The sequence below is a fragment of the Nymphalis io genome, chromosome 19 (genome assembly GCF_905147045.1).
Source record: "Nymphalis io chromosome 19, ilAglIoxx1.1, whole genome shotgun sequence".
Taxonomy (NCBI): domain Eukaryota; kingdom Metazoa; phylum Arthropoda; class Insecta; order Lepidoptera; family Nymphalidae; genus Nymphalis; species Nymphalis io.
This window is the reverse complement of record NC_065906.1, coordinates 1,685,837-1,704,230: the sequence shown is the minus strand read 5'-3', so window position 1 is coordinate 1,704,230 and position 18,394 is coordinate 1,685,837. Positions and strand designations below refer to the sequence as shown.

The following is an 18,394-nucleotide window of genomic DNA, read 5'->3' as shown; positions in this document are numbered from 1 at the left end:
GCCTATATATATATACGTACTTTATAGATACTTGTATTTGTAAGCGGTATAACTGTATTAATACACACTTTTGTACAAGAGCACGTAATTTATCAGCTTATATTAATAATTATCTGTTTTTTTTAATAATTAAAGTTTTATTAAGGGATATAAATATTAACGGCATGTGTCTTCTTCTTACGAATCTCAAATCAATAATGTTAGAAAGTGATAAATCAGTGTTAAGCTATGTTTACGAGTATATGCAAGTCCGTAAGTGTAGCCCTTTACATAGATTATATCTTTTTTTTATATATATCTTGGGACATTATTCACACACGGCCATCTGATCCCAAACTAAGCAGAGCTTGTGCTATGGAAACCAGACAACTGGTATACTACATATACTACTTTTCTTATGTAAATACATACTTATATAGATAATTACACCCAGACTCAGGACAAACGGATATGTTCATGCACACAAATGTCTGTCCTGGGTGGGAATCGAAACCACGACCTTCGGCGTGAAAGGCAGGTATCTACCAACCACGCCAACCGGCTCTTCAAAATGTAACCTTATAAAGATGTGACCTTACACAGTATATAACGTAAATAAATACTCATGACGCATTACCAATGTAATATAAGATATGACATCATATATATTATAAATTGTTCAAGCATACTGAATTATGTTACAGAGTAATTTATTTATTTCTTAAGGCAAATAAATGACTCGTCATTGGTAAAAACACCTGAATCTTAGCCGAACAGCGCGTTCGAAACTGGACCTCTGATATTTGATATAATTTGTGTATATAATTCATCTCGTGCTCGACGAAGGGAAACGTCGTGAAGATACAGCATGTGTCGGATGAAAATTTGACACATGTGTGACAGATAACCCGTTTTAAACAGCCTCGTGAAATAAACTCCAAACGGTTACTTTATTTCTTCTTTCTTTCTTTTCTTACTTCATTAGTGAGAAAAACAATGCTTGTTTTTGTTCGTAATCTATGAGTTTGCATCATTCCGATTGATTTTATTTGTACTTAATGTTTTCTAGTATAATTGCAGTGGTGATAAGGAGTCGTATAGGTAACTAGCTGCCGCCCACGGATCGCCCGCGTGAGGGGGACGGGGGAGGTTTTAGTGATGTTCTTTTCTGTATTTAAAGTTTTATAATATTCGATGTTTAGTTTAATCATCAAAGAATAACAACCAAAAAAACTAATTTTCGCATTTATAATTTTAGTAAGGATTGTATTTATTTACAAAATCTTTTAAGGAATTGCAAAATATGACGACCATTATGTAACGCCCTATCTAACTATTAACCCAGCCAAAACTACTGAGCTTAGAAAGCTGAAATTTGGAACAATTCGATTTCGATCGATTTGAGGAGGACTTAGCCCAGCAGTAGGATATTTACAGGCTGTTACTATAATATACTATGCTGAATATATTGTTTTGCGTGAACATTACCTACCTATTATATATTTTATACGAAGTAAAACGGACAGACTATTAAGTTAACAAATTGAAAGATCCTATCTAAAAAAGCGACTGATTCAAAGTTATGAAACGAAAAATAAAATCATGATAGGGTACAATGTAAATACTAATTTATATACCATGTTTACTATTAAAAACATAAGTTACGACTTACTTGTGCAATAATCTAACTTATAATATTGCAACTTTTATGATAACTTAAAGAGTATAAATTATATTTAATATTTCATGGTTATGTTGATATAAGCAGTTTTGTTATCAGATAAACTTATATTTTGATTTTCTATATGATTAATTTGGAAATTGACCATGTAAGTGTGAATGGCATTCGTCATTCTGCCAAACTTTGGCAGGGGTTTCCCCTACTGGAACAAAGTGGTGGTATAAATTCGAACCCATTGTTCAGTGATGGAAAATTTACAAACTTTGTACCAATGGTAAGAAGATTTCTTGACGAGTGTCTTAATTATTTTACTACACTCAATAATAGATTCATGAATATTATCATAACCATTCACGAATGTTATATACATTTTATATTTTATTTTATATATGTAATGAAATTATTTAATATAATTGATTTTATTTATAATCAAGTTTCTCATTTAGTAGATTTAGAGAACAATAATAAATGTTTTAGAATAGAAATATATAAAAAAATTATATTGCATATATACGGATAGCACCTTATTCTTCTGATTGAAAAATATATAAAAATAATTGATTCGTTTTTACTTTTGTGGATTCGAAGAAAGGTCACTTAATGTTTATTATTTAAATTTTATAATATAATGTTTTACAAATTAAATTATTTAATTCAAATTTAATAAAACGATTATAAACTATATTTAATCGTATAGCAATTACTGCACGGTTATTGTAACGCGAATATTCCAATTGAAAATCGGTCATATATTAGTGCCGATATATAATTATATAATAACTAAAAAATCGACACATTTGAAGTGTTTAATATAATAGAAGAAAAATAAAACATAACATTCAAATGAAATCATTACATACTAAAATTATTACATTATTTATAGTAGTTTTAAATTTAAATAGCAATATTATTATAATACGAAGTTAAAGAAAAATCTAGATTGTAACGAGCATGTACACGCGCACTGAAACCCGATAAATGATCGGATAAACCTTGGGAATGTACTTAGAAAAACCTCAACATTTATTTTCACCGACGGAAAACCTACAATTTCACAAGAAGTAATTTCTAATACTGAATAATTACGTTTACTTTTAGCATTAATTTGTATATTTCCATAAAATATCATTAATATATAAAAAAACAACTGTATTTAATGGAAATATAGATTAAATCATTTAAATTAAATTGTACTTACTCAGTTTCATTGTCCTCGAAAACGATGGAATCTTGCACGGCTTCGAACTGTGCACCGCTCTTTGCTGTACCGTCTTCCGTCCAGTATGGAATTCGAACCTTGCCCCTAGCACCAGCCGTCCTCACCACACGCAGTTCGTAAGTCCCGACCGATTCAATTAACTCAAAATCCCTCTGAGGGAATGAAAACACTCCAGAATGATCGTCGTCCAATATCACTACAGTTGCTGTAGATGGTGAAGCTAAACATGCGCCTTTTGGTGCTGTCAAGCGAACGTAGAAGTGTTCATCCTCCTCGAATACATCGTCGTCAATAACTTGGACAGTGAACTTCTTCTCTGTTTCGCCATGTCCAAATACGAGAGAACCTTGTGCTGCAACATAATCTGATCCGGCCTCGGCAGTTCCATCTTCAGTGTTGTATTGTACGGTGACCTCGCCACTTAGATCTCCACGACGAACTACTCTCACTTCAAAAGATCCGCAATTCTCCATTACGGTGTAATGATCGGGATCGAAACGCAAGTTTGGCCCTTTTGGCTCAACTGCTACAGAGGTCGATTCTCGCCGTTGTAATTCAGCTTTAACTTCACTCAAATCACTCTGTGCTCTCTCTGATATTTTTCGAGAAAAATCACCTCCTCCAGTCATTTTTCTCGTTGCGGCAACTCTGTAAAAAGCGCGCGATTTCGGTCCGCGAGACATCAACGTCTCCAACGCCATCCGCTCTACTGTTTCTAAATCTTCTTCAGGATGTTGTCTTCGTAACTCACGTAGCACTGAAATATACTCCTTTCGCGACTTATCTAACTCCCGACCTTCTTCGTCATCCGATGCAAATTCATCAGAATTCGGTTTTAAAGCCATCTCAACGGAACCGTCACCTTCGGCTTCTACGATAACACCTCGTTCATTGACTCGATATCCTTTCTTTAGATACTTGTAAACTAGAAGCCTTCTGTCTGCAATATACGCTGTCATTACGGTGGCAGGGAAAAATAAAAATGTGACGGTGCCTTCCCAAACCTCGACTTCACTCGGTGATATTACTGCTAATATAAGATATAACCAAACATAGGCGAATATTGACCAGGTTGCAGTAACAAGGAACACTCGTAAATGCTTAATTTTTCGAACTTCTCCGTCTGGTATCACCATAACGCAGATTGCGATTATCACGAATAAATTGTAGGCCGCCGACCCGACGATTGTACCCGGTCCTAGATCTCCAGCTTCAAAATTTTTCCCGGCTATTTCGATGACTGATAGCAATATTTCAGGTGCACTCGACCCTAAGGCCATTAACGTCAAATTTGCAACGGTTTCGTTCCATACTCGTACTACAATAATTTGTTCGCTTCCATTACGTCGCACGCGCACCTCCTTTTCTCTTGATGTTATGACTTCGATCGCAGCCATAAATCTGTCGGAGACGATGGATACTCCAATGAAAAGGTACATAAGAGTTAAAAAATAAACTAAGCCTCGTAAGGCAATTTGAAGTGTTGGAACATCTTCAAGAGGCAGCCAGAGTGGAAGGATGAGCCCTTCGGAACATTGAAGCACATGCTGGGTGGTGGTGTTGCGCGAGGCAAGGCGCGCGGAGGGCAGCTCGGCGCGCGCCACCACGCAGCAGGCCGCGAGCGCGGCGAGCGCGGGCCGCATGCCCTTTACCTGGCACGGGCCATGTGCGCGACCGGCGCTGCCAAAGGCCGGCGCCCGACTGAGCGTCGCGACGCCTTACACCCCCCTCGCTTAAGGCTTTTAAAAGCGGCTGCGGATCCGTCCTCGCACGTACCTCTGATGAAGTTTTATTAGCGTCGTGGGTGATAAAGTTGGGCGTTTGAGAAAAAACTTATTAGTTACGTACAAAGTGTAGCAGGCTTATTAAAGTATCCAGTTTGGTTACTATGACCTCGGTAAGCCGTGTTAAACCATTTTTACTGTAGCGATTAAAAGTTTGATCTTATAAAACTTTTTCGTAATTTACAAAGAAACAAACATACACAGTACACTATGTATCTCGACACGCAAGCATAGCATGCGACGTATTACTATTAAAAGATAATTATAATCGATTACACACGTACATATTTATAAATAAATCAACAAATTGACGTGTGATTACGAGATTTGAAAATACAATACGTATTCGTTATCGCCTGAAATGAACGGTAACTTTGGACAACGCTAAACTGTTTTTTATCTAACAGCATTCATATTAACACGAATGCTTAGTTTTACTTTTATTGTTGCGTGTCAATTATATTTTATAATAAATTTATACAAGCAAATCCATAATAAATATTTAATAATCGACATCAATACGCGTCACACAGCAACCAGTGAACCTAATTTAATGGAAATTTTCAGCTAGGATATAAGCAATATTTATTAACCGACTAAAATTAGGAGTTCCATGTTCGATTCGTATGTTTATTTGAATAAACATTTTTACAGTTATGTCGGAAATTTGACTGAGCTGGTTAATATTCTATTAAGATATATCTATGAATATAATTGTCTATAGAAATAAATAGATAAGAAGCTAACTGACTGACATATCAACACGCAGTACAAACAACTGGGGCTAGCACTATGAAAATTTGTTCCTTTTACACAGTAGGAGGAAGGATTTTTGAAAATTTAACCCCAAAGTTAGTGATAAAGGGTATGAAAGCTTTGTATGGACGTCAGTAATTTTTGAAGAAAGAGCTATGGAAATGGGTTTTTAACAATTCCTAATTATGACACGTACATAAAGCGCTAGTAACTAATATATAGCTATATAACTATATATACATATATACTAACTCTCTAACAGATCTCCTAATTAATTTTAAAACTTGTTATGTAAGCGTTCTGCAAATAAAAAATACGCTCTTTAATAAATTTCGCCATTTAGTTAAGTACTTTCGGATAAATTATACGATGTTTGAAAAAAAATTGTTTTAGCACTGAATACATATTATACTTGATAATATAAAAATTTTAAGATTATATATATTTAAAATATATATAACTATATATAGATCATTACAATACTTACAAATATTATCAACACGGAAGTGAGTTCGTGAGATCGGCTCGCTCTTTCTGATAAGCAGGTGAAGCCGCGGCCGGAACCTAGTATTTATATATGAATAATAATCAGTATATTCTACCGATTTATATGCAAATATTAAGCATATAGTAATATTATTAAATAACATTAAATTACAATAAAAAATTAAGAATACGAGCAATTAAAAATATTAATAAATATCATGCAGAGGCTACGGCAGGCTCTTATATATATGCTTAGAGAATGGAGCGCCACGGTAGCATGCGAAAGCGATCCTGTGGCGCTCCTCGTTAAGGCGGAAAGGGAACCGCTGGTTTTTTAGTGGGTATTCCTATGTTCGGGGCGCACTCGGTGCCTTGGACACCGGCGAGCCCCACATACCCACTATTCCCGTGGGGGAAACGCGTAATTTGTTTTCCAGCGTTAAAAAAAGGCTCTTATATAAACTTAATCATCATTTTACTATTTATTTTATAAATAGTATTTAAATTAGAATAATATTTTTTTTTATAAAAAAAAACCACTTGTGACCTGCGTTTCTACACTTATTGCGGTTTCTTGCGGTAATTTTTTTTTTTCTTGAAAATTCAATATTGAATATTCCAAGGTTAGTACTTTATTCAAATCGGTTATCGTTAGACTATCAAAAGTTATAACAACTTAAATTTCACGTACATATCTTTTTTATTCACTATTTTAGGCTTATAGATTCAGATAAATTAAATGAAAGTGTCTGGCTATGATTTCAAAAGAACAGCCTCTTTTTAAGTTACCAAAACAACAATAAATTTTTAATTCTAGACTACCGCTGCAATTTAAATATGTAGGTATAATTCAAATAGGCGTTAAAAACGTTAAAATGGTAGATATCAAAGGATTTCCATCACAAACTTAATTTAACGCTGGCGAAGCCATTGTTTCATATATATAGTATAAATATAAAATCACAAATGCAAGAAACTGTGGATAAAATAAAAGCCGATTTGGAATTATTGACTTTTCACAAAATAAACGGAAGCGTTAAATAATGAAAACGATCTCATTTTACTCTGTGTTAATCAATCACAGTCGAAAAGAAAATCCGTGTTGACCATTTGTAATATTATTTTCTCGAAATACAGAACGAAAAATCTAAAATACAAATACATAATGAAATTCATATTTTTAAGACTTTTAACTAAATTATTTGAATGTGTGTGTTTATTCCTAGACCAAGTAATTTCAAATTTTAAGTGGTATCTGTTTGTTCACTTGCTATGGATTATCATGTTGCTTAAATGTAATTTATATATGTATTTTCTTTCAAATAAGTTGTTTACTGGTGGTAGAGCTTTGTGCAAGCTCATCTGGGTAGGTACCACCCACTTATCACATATTCTATCGCAAAACAGCAGTACTTGGTATTGCTGTGTTCCGGTTTGAAGGGTGAGTGAGCCAGTGTAATAATAGGCACAAGGGACACATAATATTTTAGTTCCCAAGGTTGGTGCCGCATTGGCGATGTATGGGAAGGTAAACATTTCTTACAATGCCAATGTCTATGGGAGTTGATGACCACTTACCATCAGGTGGCCCATAAGCTCGTCCACCTACCTATAATATGTAAAAAAAAGTTGTATAGTTTGTATATCCACCAATCTGCGTTGAAGCAGCAAAACTGTCCAACTATTATTATTTCGCGATAACTAGCCCGTCTGATATTATTCTGTTTATAAATACTAATTGCTCTGTATAGAATTCGACCAGCGCCATTTTGGCGGAATGACAACAAAATGAATAGACTAAAACAGTCAATGAAAAAATATATTGTTTGGTAATATTCACGGGACAAACGATCAATGAATCTAAAATATATTTATTTACCAACATGATAAACAATGTAATTATTAATTGATGTTGTTAATGAATTTGTTGTATATAAATACATTTGTAATGTTACAAACAGTAAAATTTAACTAAACAGTAAAATTAAATGTACAAACGTACTCATCCTCTAATGAATTTCTACCAGCCTTTGAGGTAAAACGAACCTTTTAATGAGATTTTTTGAGCACCGCTATATTATATATATTATACTAAAGAATCATTTTAAAACTAAAAATTCTATATAATTAAAATACTTCAAAATTATTAATAAATCAAGCGTTTTTCAGTTAAAAATCTAGTCCATTATTCTCTTAAACAATATCCGTTTTGAGATTAATTGGCAAAAAATAATTTCACGAAGCGCCACCAAGCCTGCAGTCCTGAGATCGATTACTGACCTATCCTTGGTATAACGTTAATTCGTTGTGCGAAATACCGCATGATACCTTAATAATGGGGTCAGCAAAATATTAAAATAACTTAAAGTAATACCGATGGCTTATGTATTAAACGATTTATAATAGATACTTGTAGGTAGTCCGGCAAATGGACAACAGCGTAACTATACCACCTGAGGCCCATGTCAAATTCATGGGCCTCAGAGTGTATAGAGCCTGCCTATATTACAATGCAAATGTCAGATGTCAATATTATGATGTCTGACGACCAGTCTGCCTGCATTATAGTGCAAATGTCAGCTGTCAATATTATGACGACCTGACGACCAGTCTGCCTGTATTGCAGTGCAAATATCAAGTGTCAATATTTTTTTAGCAACCCTGCCACCCTATAGTTACGCCACTGCAAATGGGCCACCTGATGGTAAGTGGTCACCACCATGGACACTGGCCTTGTAAGTATTAACAACTATTCCTTACATCAATGCGCCGCTAACTTTAGTAACTAAGAATGCATATCTTTAGTGCCCATATTTACTGATTTACAACACTTGGAATCACGGCTCTAATAGTTAAACAACACAGTTTTGCTTTAGTAAATAGACAAATAATATCAAGTAATAAATACATTCAATGAATACGAATTTTAAAGAAAGAACAATAATTATATTCAAATTAGAAACAGCGTTGATAATTGATAAAAATTCAGAGAATGCAATACAAAAAATAATAATATTCAACTTGCAACTGTTAAGTGATTACAATAATTACTGTAGCCAACCTGCCGACTCGCTGTCATTTATTTGAAATTCAAATATTCTGAAATTCAACAAATGCTTGAAGTATATATTAAGCACAATATATAATGAAAAATAAATTAAATTTTATCAGTTCATTCCATTCGGAATTTGAATTATATTAAACGAGTTCTATTTTTATTTCTTAAAAATTTTCGTCTTAATTTTTTTTTTTGATACTAGGTAATATTAACTTTAAGGCATGCGTTTAATTACTCACTTATTTATTAATTTGTGAAAAATTATCTCTTATATATTAATATACATACTATACCAGAAACATTAAAGTATCAACAGCAGCCTGTTTACCCGATGAGCAAGAGAACACGCGCCCGACTCGTCAGGTATTACAGGCACTCTTCAGGCGCTTTTCATGATCGCTTCCAATTTTTTGTTACTTTTTGATTTGACTTTTCTAAGAGAACTTGTAGAACCTACTCAACATCACACAGATACTCTAATAATCGTTATTTGTTACCTACTTACGCTTAATTAACTATAAATAATTACAACATATTATAAAATAAAGCCCCCCGTTGCGTCTATCTGTCTGTACGCGACTGATAAACTACGAAACGGATTTTCATACAGTCTTCACCATTGGATGGTGTGATTCACGAGGAAGGTTTAGTACAGTACAATACAGTAACAGCCTGTAAATGTCCCACTGCTGGGCTAAGGCCTCCTCTCCCTTTTTGAGGAGAAGGTTTGGAGCTTATTCCTCCACGCTGCTCCAATGCGGGTTGGTGGAATACACATGTGGCAGAATTTCGATGAAATTAGACACATGCAGGTTTCCTCACGATGTTTTCCTTCACCGAAAAGCACGAGATGAATTATAACAGAAATTAAGCACATGAAAATTCAGAGGTGCTTGCCCGGGTTGAACCCACGTTCATCGGCTTAGATTCACGCGTTCTTACCACTGGGCCATCTCGACTTCTAAAGTTTAGGTGTATAATTAATTAAGTTTTTGTGTAAATTAGCTGAAATATGACGTGATAATTAAAATGGAAAAATTCATGCCGACTATAGTCGTTAAACAGAGTTATATGTACGATATAAACATTTGATGTTGATTTTTATTCCATTTCTATTTATATTCTAACATTCGAAACCGGGACAGTTAACAATATCGACTTTTTTCTGAAATTAAAGGTGTGGCATGTTACCGTGCCCGGGGCGCGAAATCTATACTACTGAGTATCAAAAACAAATGTACCCAAGTTACCTTAACACTTATACATTTTTTTATGTTATAAGCAGGTGCACGGGCAAATGGGCCACCTGATAGTAAGTGGTCACCACCCATAGACATTGGAAATAATAACCATTCCTTACATCGCCAATGCGCCACCAAGTTTGGGAACTTAGATGATATGTCCCTTGTGCCTCTATTTACACTGGCTCACTCACCCTCCAAACTAGAACGCAACAATACTAAGTATTTCTATTTAGCATTAGAATATTTGATGAGTCGGTAGCTCTCCATACGGGCTCGCACAAAGCCCTACCACCAAGTATTACATTACATCATTTTATTTTTAAATTCCTAAAATTTCTCCCAAGATCCGATCGTTAGGCAGTGTTTATGACTTCCACTAAATTGTAATAAACTAAACGATAAATGACGGGGTAGAAATGTATCCGCTAAAGACCACAAGCCAATAATAAAAAGTCATAGTAATAAAAGTGACACATTCGTCGATATCAATAAATTTTATGTATCAATTCGTAAGATAAAAATGAAAGAGTTATAAGAACATATATATACAGGATCATTACGTGAAACAACTAGATTTTAAAATGTATACTTATTTTATTAACAAAATTTATTGCATATATACATTATAGCACCAGGGCATATTTATGACAGAAACTTAACAAAAAAAATAAGAATTAAAAAGTAATGACACAAAAAGAAAAAACATATTTATTAAAAAATCATTATTTGACTTTCAAATTTATTACCATCAAGCAAAAATGTTTGGTAATAAATAACTACTAATATATATACATGAAACTCACCGTGCAACAAGATCGTGAAATGTCACAAAGTGATATGCAATGTTTATTATTATAATTATAATATTTATAGAACACACGCATCAAAATAGCATATCGACATAAGTCGATTAATAACATTTCACTAGTGAAATACGAAAAGTGTATTACAAAATAGGACTTAAGCAGTACTATTCAGTGAGAACTCACTTCATTACTGAAACACACCCGTGAAACGTCGACAACCGACATATATGGTGATATACTATTTTGATGCGTGTATTTTTGAAACGTTATAATTATAATGTTCAATATTGCATATCACTTTCTATTCGCGACCGTTTTCTAGGATGAATTTCGAGTTTGTTCTTACAGAACTGATCCTACTACTACAGTGTTTGATCATAAATCCTTGACAATAGTAAATACAATAGCTGGTAACAGCTTGGGATAACTTAATCCACCACGTCGCGCTGCTGGTAGTCGCCGTAAATAAATATCTCAGCATTAGCTCAGTGCACGTGCAGGTTTTCTCACGATATTTTCCTTTACCGCAGAACAAGAGAATTTGTAAAATTTGATCTTAATTCAGTAGATCTTGTCCGTAAATCTGTGAATTGTCTACAACGCTTTCGTGTAATAAGATTTATTTCTATCAAAATATTATTTATTCCGTTAAGCACTTATATTATTTTAAATGTCATGTTACGGGATTAAAATCAATTTAAGTCTGCTGTTTGTATGATTACCGAATATTTTAAGAAAAAATCTTCACCCAAATCAAATTAATATGTATATATGTAAGAACTTTATGCGAACTTTTGGATCTTTTAAAAATTTTAGGATTAGAATATTAAAAGTAAAGTTATCATAGCATTGGTATACTCGAACGAGAAGAACCGTCAAGAGACTCAGTTACACGTTTACTGAAATGAGAATACATTATCAACTCAACTATTTATACATTTATACAAAATATTATAATTGTCAACAATTCTATTCCCTTTTGCTTGAAGTAAACATTGGCTTATCCTTCAAACTGGAACACAACGACACCAATCATTGCTGTTTGACGGTAGAATACATGATGAGTGGGTGGAACCCACCCAGACAGGCTTTCACAAACTCCTAGCACCAAGTAATTAATGTTATATATATTTTCCTTATCTTGTTTAATATCCTTGCTAGTACAAAAATGTACATATTATATATTCAATACTTCAATGTTAGACTTGAAAATATTTCTTATAAAAACCTTGAATTAAAATGTATTTATATGAAATAAACAATTAAAAAATAAACATAAATAATATAGCGGATAGAGTACCAAGATTGAACTTTAATATCTTAAGCAAGCACCACTGATATATTCGTTTTCCAAAGCGTCTAATAATTCATCCCATGCGCAATGATAAAGGAAATAATCACGAGGAAACCAATAAATAAACAATATATAATATATGAAATAATTGTGTTAAAAAAAAATTCTGTCTCTTCTTAACTCATAATCATGGGATCAAATCCAATCAACATGAGAGAAGTACATTACTCCAGAGTGAGATATTTACGAACTGCTTCTAAACTTGTGAGTTGTGAAGTATACACAAATGATTTTGCTTTGCAACTTTATTATAAGGTCAATGACCGTTAGCGAGTGTTCATGACAACCACCTAATTATGGTGCCGTGAACAGCATAATTGATGACGTAGGACGAAAAAACCTATTAAGGCCAAGGGCGATATGAACGAACGAATTAGTAATCTTTCTTCGCGATCAGACGATGAACCATAAGCCATGAAACATAAAGGTTATATTGACATTTATTTATTAGTTAGATTCGTGTTAGTTTATTTATAACTGCGGCGCCACCTACCTCATATCCTAGGAGTTTCCCGCTGGTTGCCTGGAAAAGATCGCTGCGTAGCGATTAGGGTAATAGCAGTTCTGTGGAACATTAGTAATACACCTTTTTTTTAAACTTTACACACCTTGTAGTCTATTAAAATGGGATGTAAGGGAGCACAACTAAATCTAGCTGCTCCCAGCCAACCTCTCCTGCAAGGTGGTGGCAAACGAGGCTCTGGTGACCGACTAGTGGCAGTATAACCATTCGATAAAGGCGTAGCTAAATTCCGCAGACGGGTGACGGGCAGCAGCGTCACCTGTACGACGATCTACATTCTGCGATCACCAACCCTGATGGCACACACCTTTATGCAACGGCCCGTACTTCCCGGTCGCCCCGCTGTTCCTGGCCAAGTATTCGCAAAGTGGCTGGCAACGGATGGAAATTGAAAGCTGAGGATCGAACTCAGTGGCGTGCCATTGGAAAGGCCTATGTCCAGCAGTGGACGACGAAGGGTTGATTATGATGATGATGAGTCTCCGTTAGGAGATCAATTTTGATAAGTCCTTCCTTAATGCTTACTTACGTTCCATAAGGAATTTCTGTGTCTGTTTCAAATTATAAGACTAAAATTGACTGAATGCCCAAACATCAAAACTTTTAATTGAGAAAATCTTTAATTCAATACAGTCTTCGTCTTTTTATCTCCAATTCACTTACGAGTGCATGCCAATAACGAAATGAAAAAAAAATCGGGCCAGATTATCGCTGGATTGAAAGTTCAAATTCTATTCAGCAATATATTTTTTCAGCTACATTGCGGCTCGCTCTGTAAGCCCCCGAGTCGTTAGTGAGCTGTTACGTACCTTTTTTCATCCACTTCATATCTACTGCACTTTTATTGAAGATTCTCAATTGAAAATCTTTATAGAAACGCAATAACATGATACTCGTATTTTTTTATTATTGCTTGGACAAGATAGCACCTCATTTTAATATTTAGAACGAATAGAATTTAAATAAAAAATAAGAAATAAATACGGTCGCTTGACACAGAAGCAAAGAAACGAACATTTATTAAAACAAAACTCACTTCAATATCTTCTTAAAATAATACACTAAGTTTTAGTACAACGACAGTAGCTAGGCTGTTGTTCGTTACTATAGAGCCAAATTTATTTTTAAATCCTGTTCAAGATCAAAATACATTATATATTCGGGTCCTCTTGACTGGCCTAGGCCAGTCTGGGTACGGGCCTCGGGGTTGCCCCCCCTACCCGGGCTTCTCCTCCCCGACGGTTCAACCGTCGTGTCATTATATTATGGCCCAGAGGGCCAGGGTCGTTGTGACCCAGTGGCTGTTTCAGTTCAGTGTGTTCAGTCAGGCGGGGATACTTACCACTATATTCCTCGGTAGTATATTGGTAAGTATCCCCGCCTGTCAAAATACATTATGCCACATGTCATTTTAATTTATCTCTTCATCGATAGATGGCGTTAGATATTTCACATCGCGCTATAACAATGTTTTTTGTAAGTACTTAATAAATTTTAGCCAATATACACGAAAGAGAACAATTACACTATCTGACCAGCAATACATACTGGGTGGTTTTATTTGAAGTCTCACAGTACCAATACTATCGGGTAACCCCAAACAAATGCTACTAGTACTCTATCAAACTGTCAAAGATTACTAAATATTGCATCGGTTTCTAACAAACAACACAATATATAAAAATATATATTTTAAACTATAAAAAGCATGTTTGAATCAATCAATCAGTCGTCCTATTCGAATTCTATCAAAGAAAACCGACAAGCGGTTACTCTTAGCTATAGTTGTTAAACACATTATAACTATGATACATAATTATGTGTATAATTATTTACATTTTGTTAGAACTTTAGTGGGTTCTAATGGAAGTTAAAATCAAACGATTTAACCTCGGAGTAAAAGTATATTATTCACTTTTGATACAGAGACACAGCGTTCGTTCGATAGTAAAAAGTTATATAAAAACAAAAATATTTATGTAGGTAGGTAAAAAATTAAAAGTAATGTAAAATGAATTAGTGTATGTGTAGTATCAGTATTAGTAGGCGCTTCCTGAAGCCGTAACATCTTCCCCGCCCTTGAAAGGTTGCCTTTCAAGCCTTTAGATCGTCCACAGTAGGTAGCGGGCAGAGTCGCACTAGCGGCCGCCTTACGCAACCGGTTGTAGTAGAGATGTCCGCGACTCGGGAGATACCATCTGGTCCAGGAAATAATCGAAGAACTCGTCCAAGGCGCCAAGATAGTGGTGGCGTGTTGTCCTCTTGTAACAGAACAAGGTCGTTTACATTTAATTTAGACATATTAGTTTTCCATTTAACACGCTGTTGCAATTCGCCCAAATATTGCCTTTGCCATCTTTGCCAAAAGTGTTTGCGTATAAGTTCAAGACGTGCATATCTGCTTAATTGGGTTTCGTTAACATTCGCTAAAATAGATTCAGATACTGGTATTGCACGTAGTGGTCTTCCAATAAGGAAGTGCCCTGGAGTGAGCGGAAGGTAGTCATGAGGAGATGAGGATAAGGGGCAAAGAGGACGACTATTAAGGACGGCTTCAATTTGCGCAAAGAGAGTAGATATCTCTTCAAACTTTAGATACGAGTTTCCCATAACGCGCCTAATATGCCGATTTTACTCCAGCCTCCCAAATGCCGCCAAAATGAGGAGCATACGATGGCGGAAAATTAAACTTTATACCCTCCTGAGCCGCATAATCAGATATAGGTTCAGCAATATATTTTAAAAATGAACCGATTTCTTTAGCCGCAGCTACGAAATTACGGCCATTGTCGCAAAAAAATTCGATGGGCTTACCACGACGCGCAACAAATCTTCGAAGTGTCATAATAAAGGCATCCTTTGAAAAGTCGCTAACGGCTTCTAGATGTATACACTTGTAACGTAGACAAACAAAGAGACATAAATAACATTTATTGTCTTAGCACCTCGTCCCTTGCGATTTAAAATTAGGAAATGTCCCGCAAAATCTATGCCAACGGAGAGGAAAGGGAAATCAGCTGTAACTCTTTGTAATGACAAATCACCCAAATTTTTGGATACAAAGTTTTACCCTGAATTCGACTACATCGAACACAGTTGTAGACTGTGCGTCGTGCTAGACGCCTTCCATTTAAAGGCCATATTCGTTCTCTCACAATTGACACTAAAAGCTGAGGACCTGCATGAAGATTAGCTATGTGTTCACGATTAAAAAGTAATTTAGTTAAATGGTGAGACGAATCTAACAATATTGGATGTCTTTTATCAAATTTATAATCTGACGCATCTATCCTTCCACCTACTCTAATCAAATTTAAATTATCTAGAAAAGGCGCCAAAGATAAAATTTTACATTTAGGACTTAGGCTGCATTTATTGGTCAAAGTATTTAATTCTTGTGGAAAACTCTGTTGTTGAGCGATGCCACACAGAAAGAAAAAAGCCTCATTTAATTCTTTAGTACTTAAATAACCAGTATGTCTGTTAGACGCATTTTTTAAATTATAGATAAAACGTTTGACATAAGCAATGGTTCTTTGTACTTTTGAGAAGGATGAATAATTTTCTATTTTTATAATAGGTTCAGTTGAATTAATTACAACAGCAGATTTTATTTCAGGCAAGTCTTTGTAATTAAAATTAGTAATTGGCCATTCGGATTCTAATTGATTAAGAAAAGTTGGTCCGGACCACCATAGATCGTTGTTCACTAAATTTATAGCTTCAACGCCTCTTGAAATAAGATCAGCTGGATTGCATTTAGTAGGAACATAACGCCATGATGAGATATTTGTGGTCTCTTTGATCTCGACAACTCTATTTGCCACAAATGTTTTTAATTTACTAGGATTGCCATTGATCCAACCCAGAACCACATTGGAATCACACCAATGATAAACACGAGCTGGGTTATACCTTATAGACTTGAGGACGCTATTAGTTAACCTTGCTGATAGAAGAGCTGCACAAAGCTCCAAACGTGGTATGGTCATAGGTTGCAAACGTGCAACTTTCGATTTAGCACACAAAAGCCTTATATTAAATTTATGATTTTGGTCTACAGAGCATATGTAAATACAAGCACCAAATGCGACTTCAGAAGCGTCACTAAAAGAATGAAATTCTATAATCGTGGGAGAATCACATATAGTGCGTCTTGGAATCTGCATTTGAGACAAATATAATAGGTTGTCATTAAAATTTTCCCATTTCATTTTAATATCATTAGGGACAGGCTCATCCCAATCAACTTTGGCCTTCCATAACATTTGTAATATTATTTTAATTAAAATAATATATGGACTGCGTAGTCCTAAAGGATCAAATATTTTGAATGAATTTGACATGATACTGCGTTTAGTTATTAATTCAGATTTTGAAACTAATATTGTAGGGAAATGCAAATTGTCATTGTTTGGATTCCAACCAAGTCCGAGTGTGTTCGATGATTCACTGAAAGTTAAATTATCTTGTTTATCCGTACCATCATTTTGAAAATTTGGCAAATTTGACTTAAATTTCCGTAGATTAAAACAACCTGTATGTAACGCCTTAATTACTGAATCCTTAATAAAACGTAATTGATTTTCTTCATCAGCACCTGTTATTAAATCATCCACATAAAAATCCTTCTGTATAATATTTTTTATTAGACTATTCTCACATTCATCACCAATCTGCCATAGGCATCTCGTGCTCAAATAACTCGCGCTTGACGTTCCGTAAGTCACAGTATTTAAACGTAAGGTTTTGAGGGGTAAGGACTCGTCTTTTCTCCATAATATAAGCTGCAAATCGCGATCAGTATCGTTTACAAGTATTTGTCGATACATCTTTTCTATGTCACCAGTTAACAGATATTTATGTTGTCTTGCACGAATTAAAATGGAGAAAAGAGAATCCTGTAGGTTTGGCCCCACCAATAAAAGGTTGTTTAGAGAAAAGCCTGATGATGTTGCAACAGAGCCATCAAACACAACTCGCAACTTGGTTGATTCACTACTTTCTTTATAAACAGCATGATGACATAAGAAATATGAGTTTTCCGGATTTGAAATAACAGATTCTGATAGATGACCTAAATCGGCATATTCATTTATAAAATCTATATATTGTGATTTCAAAAGATAATTTTTCCGAAATCGTTTTTCTAAGTAAAGAAATCGTTTCTTAGCCAAAGTAAATGAATATCCAAGACAATCTGGCGTATCGACAATGGCAATTTTACACAAAACCTACCTGTGTTAGTGCGAAAGGTATTATTTAGAAAATGTTCTTCGCAAGTCTTTTCGGATTCACTTAAAACGGTTTTAGTAGGAACCTCTTCAAATTGCCAAAATTTAGTTAATAAATTGTCAATTTCAGAATTATTATTACCTTTAGGAGTAATAGTGTGATTACAGTAAATATGTTCTTTAACGTTTACATTTATCGGACCTGCTATCAACCAACCTAACAAGGAATTTCTTAGAATAGGTAAATTCGGACCTAATACCCTTTGATCG

The 18,394-nt window shown here is 34.7% G+C and overlaps 1 protein-coding gene across 3 annotated transcripts in view; it reads right to left on the bottom strand.

Moving 5' to 3' along the window:
• Positions 1-4,570, bottom strand: part of LOC126776197 (sodium/calcium exchanger 3) — a 167,874-nt gene extending 163,304 nt beyond the window's left edge. For all 3 annotated transcript variants that reach the window (XR_007669938.1, XM_050498496.1, XM_050498497.1), the window contains exon 1: positions 2,859-4,570. Coding sequence is in view for 2 of the 3 variants with exons in the window: in XM_050498496.1 (XP_050354453.1) it covers positions 2,859-4,522 (1,664 nt within the window). In the remaining variant the exon portion in view is untranslated. The remainder of the gene's footprint in view (positions 1-2,858) is intronic.
• Positions 4,571-18,394: the final 13,824 nt, after the last annotated feature.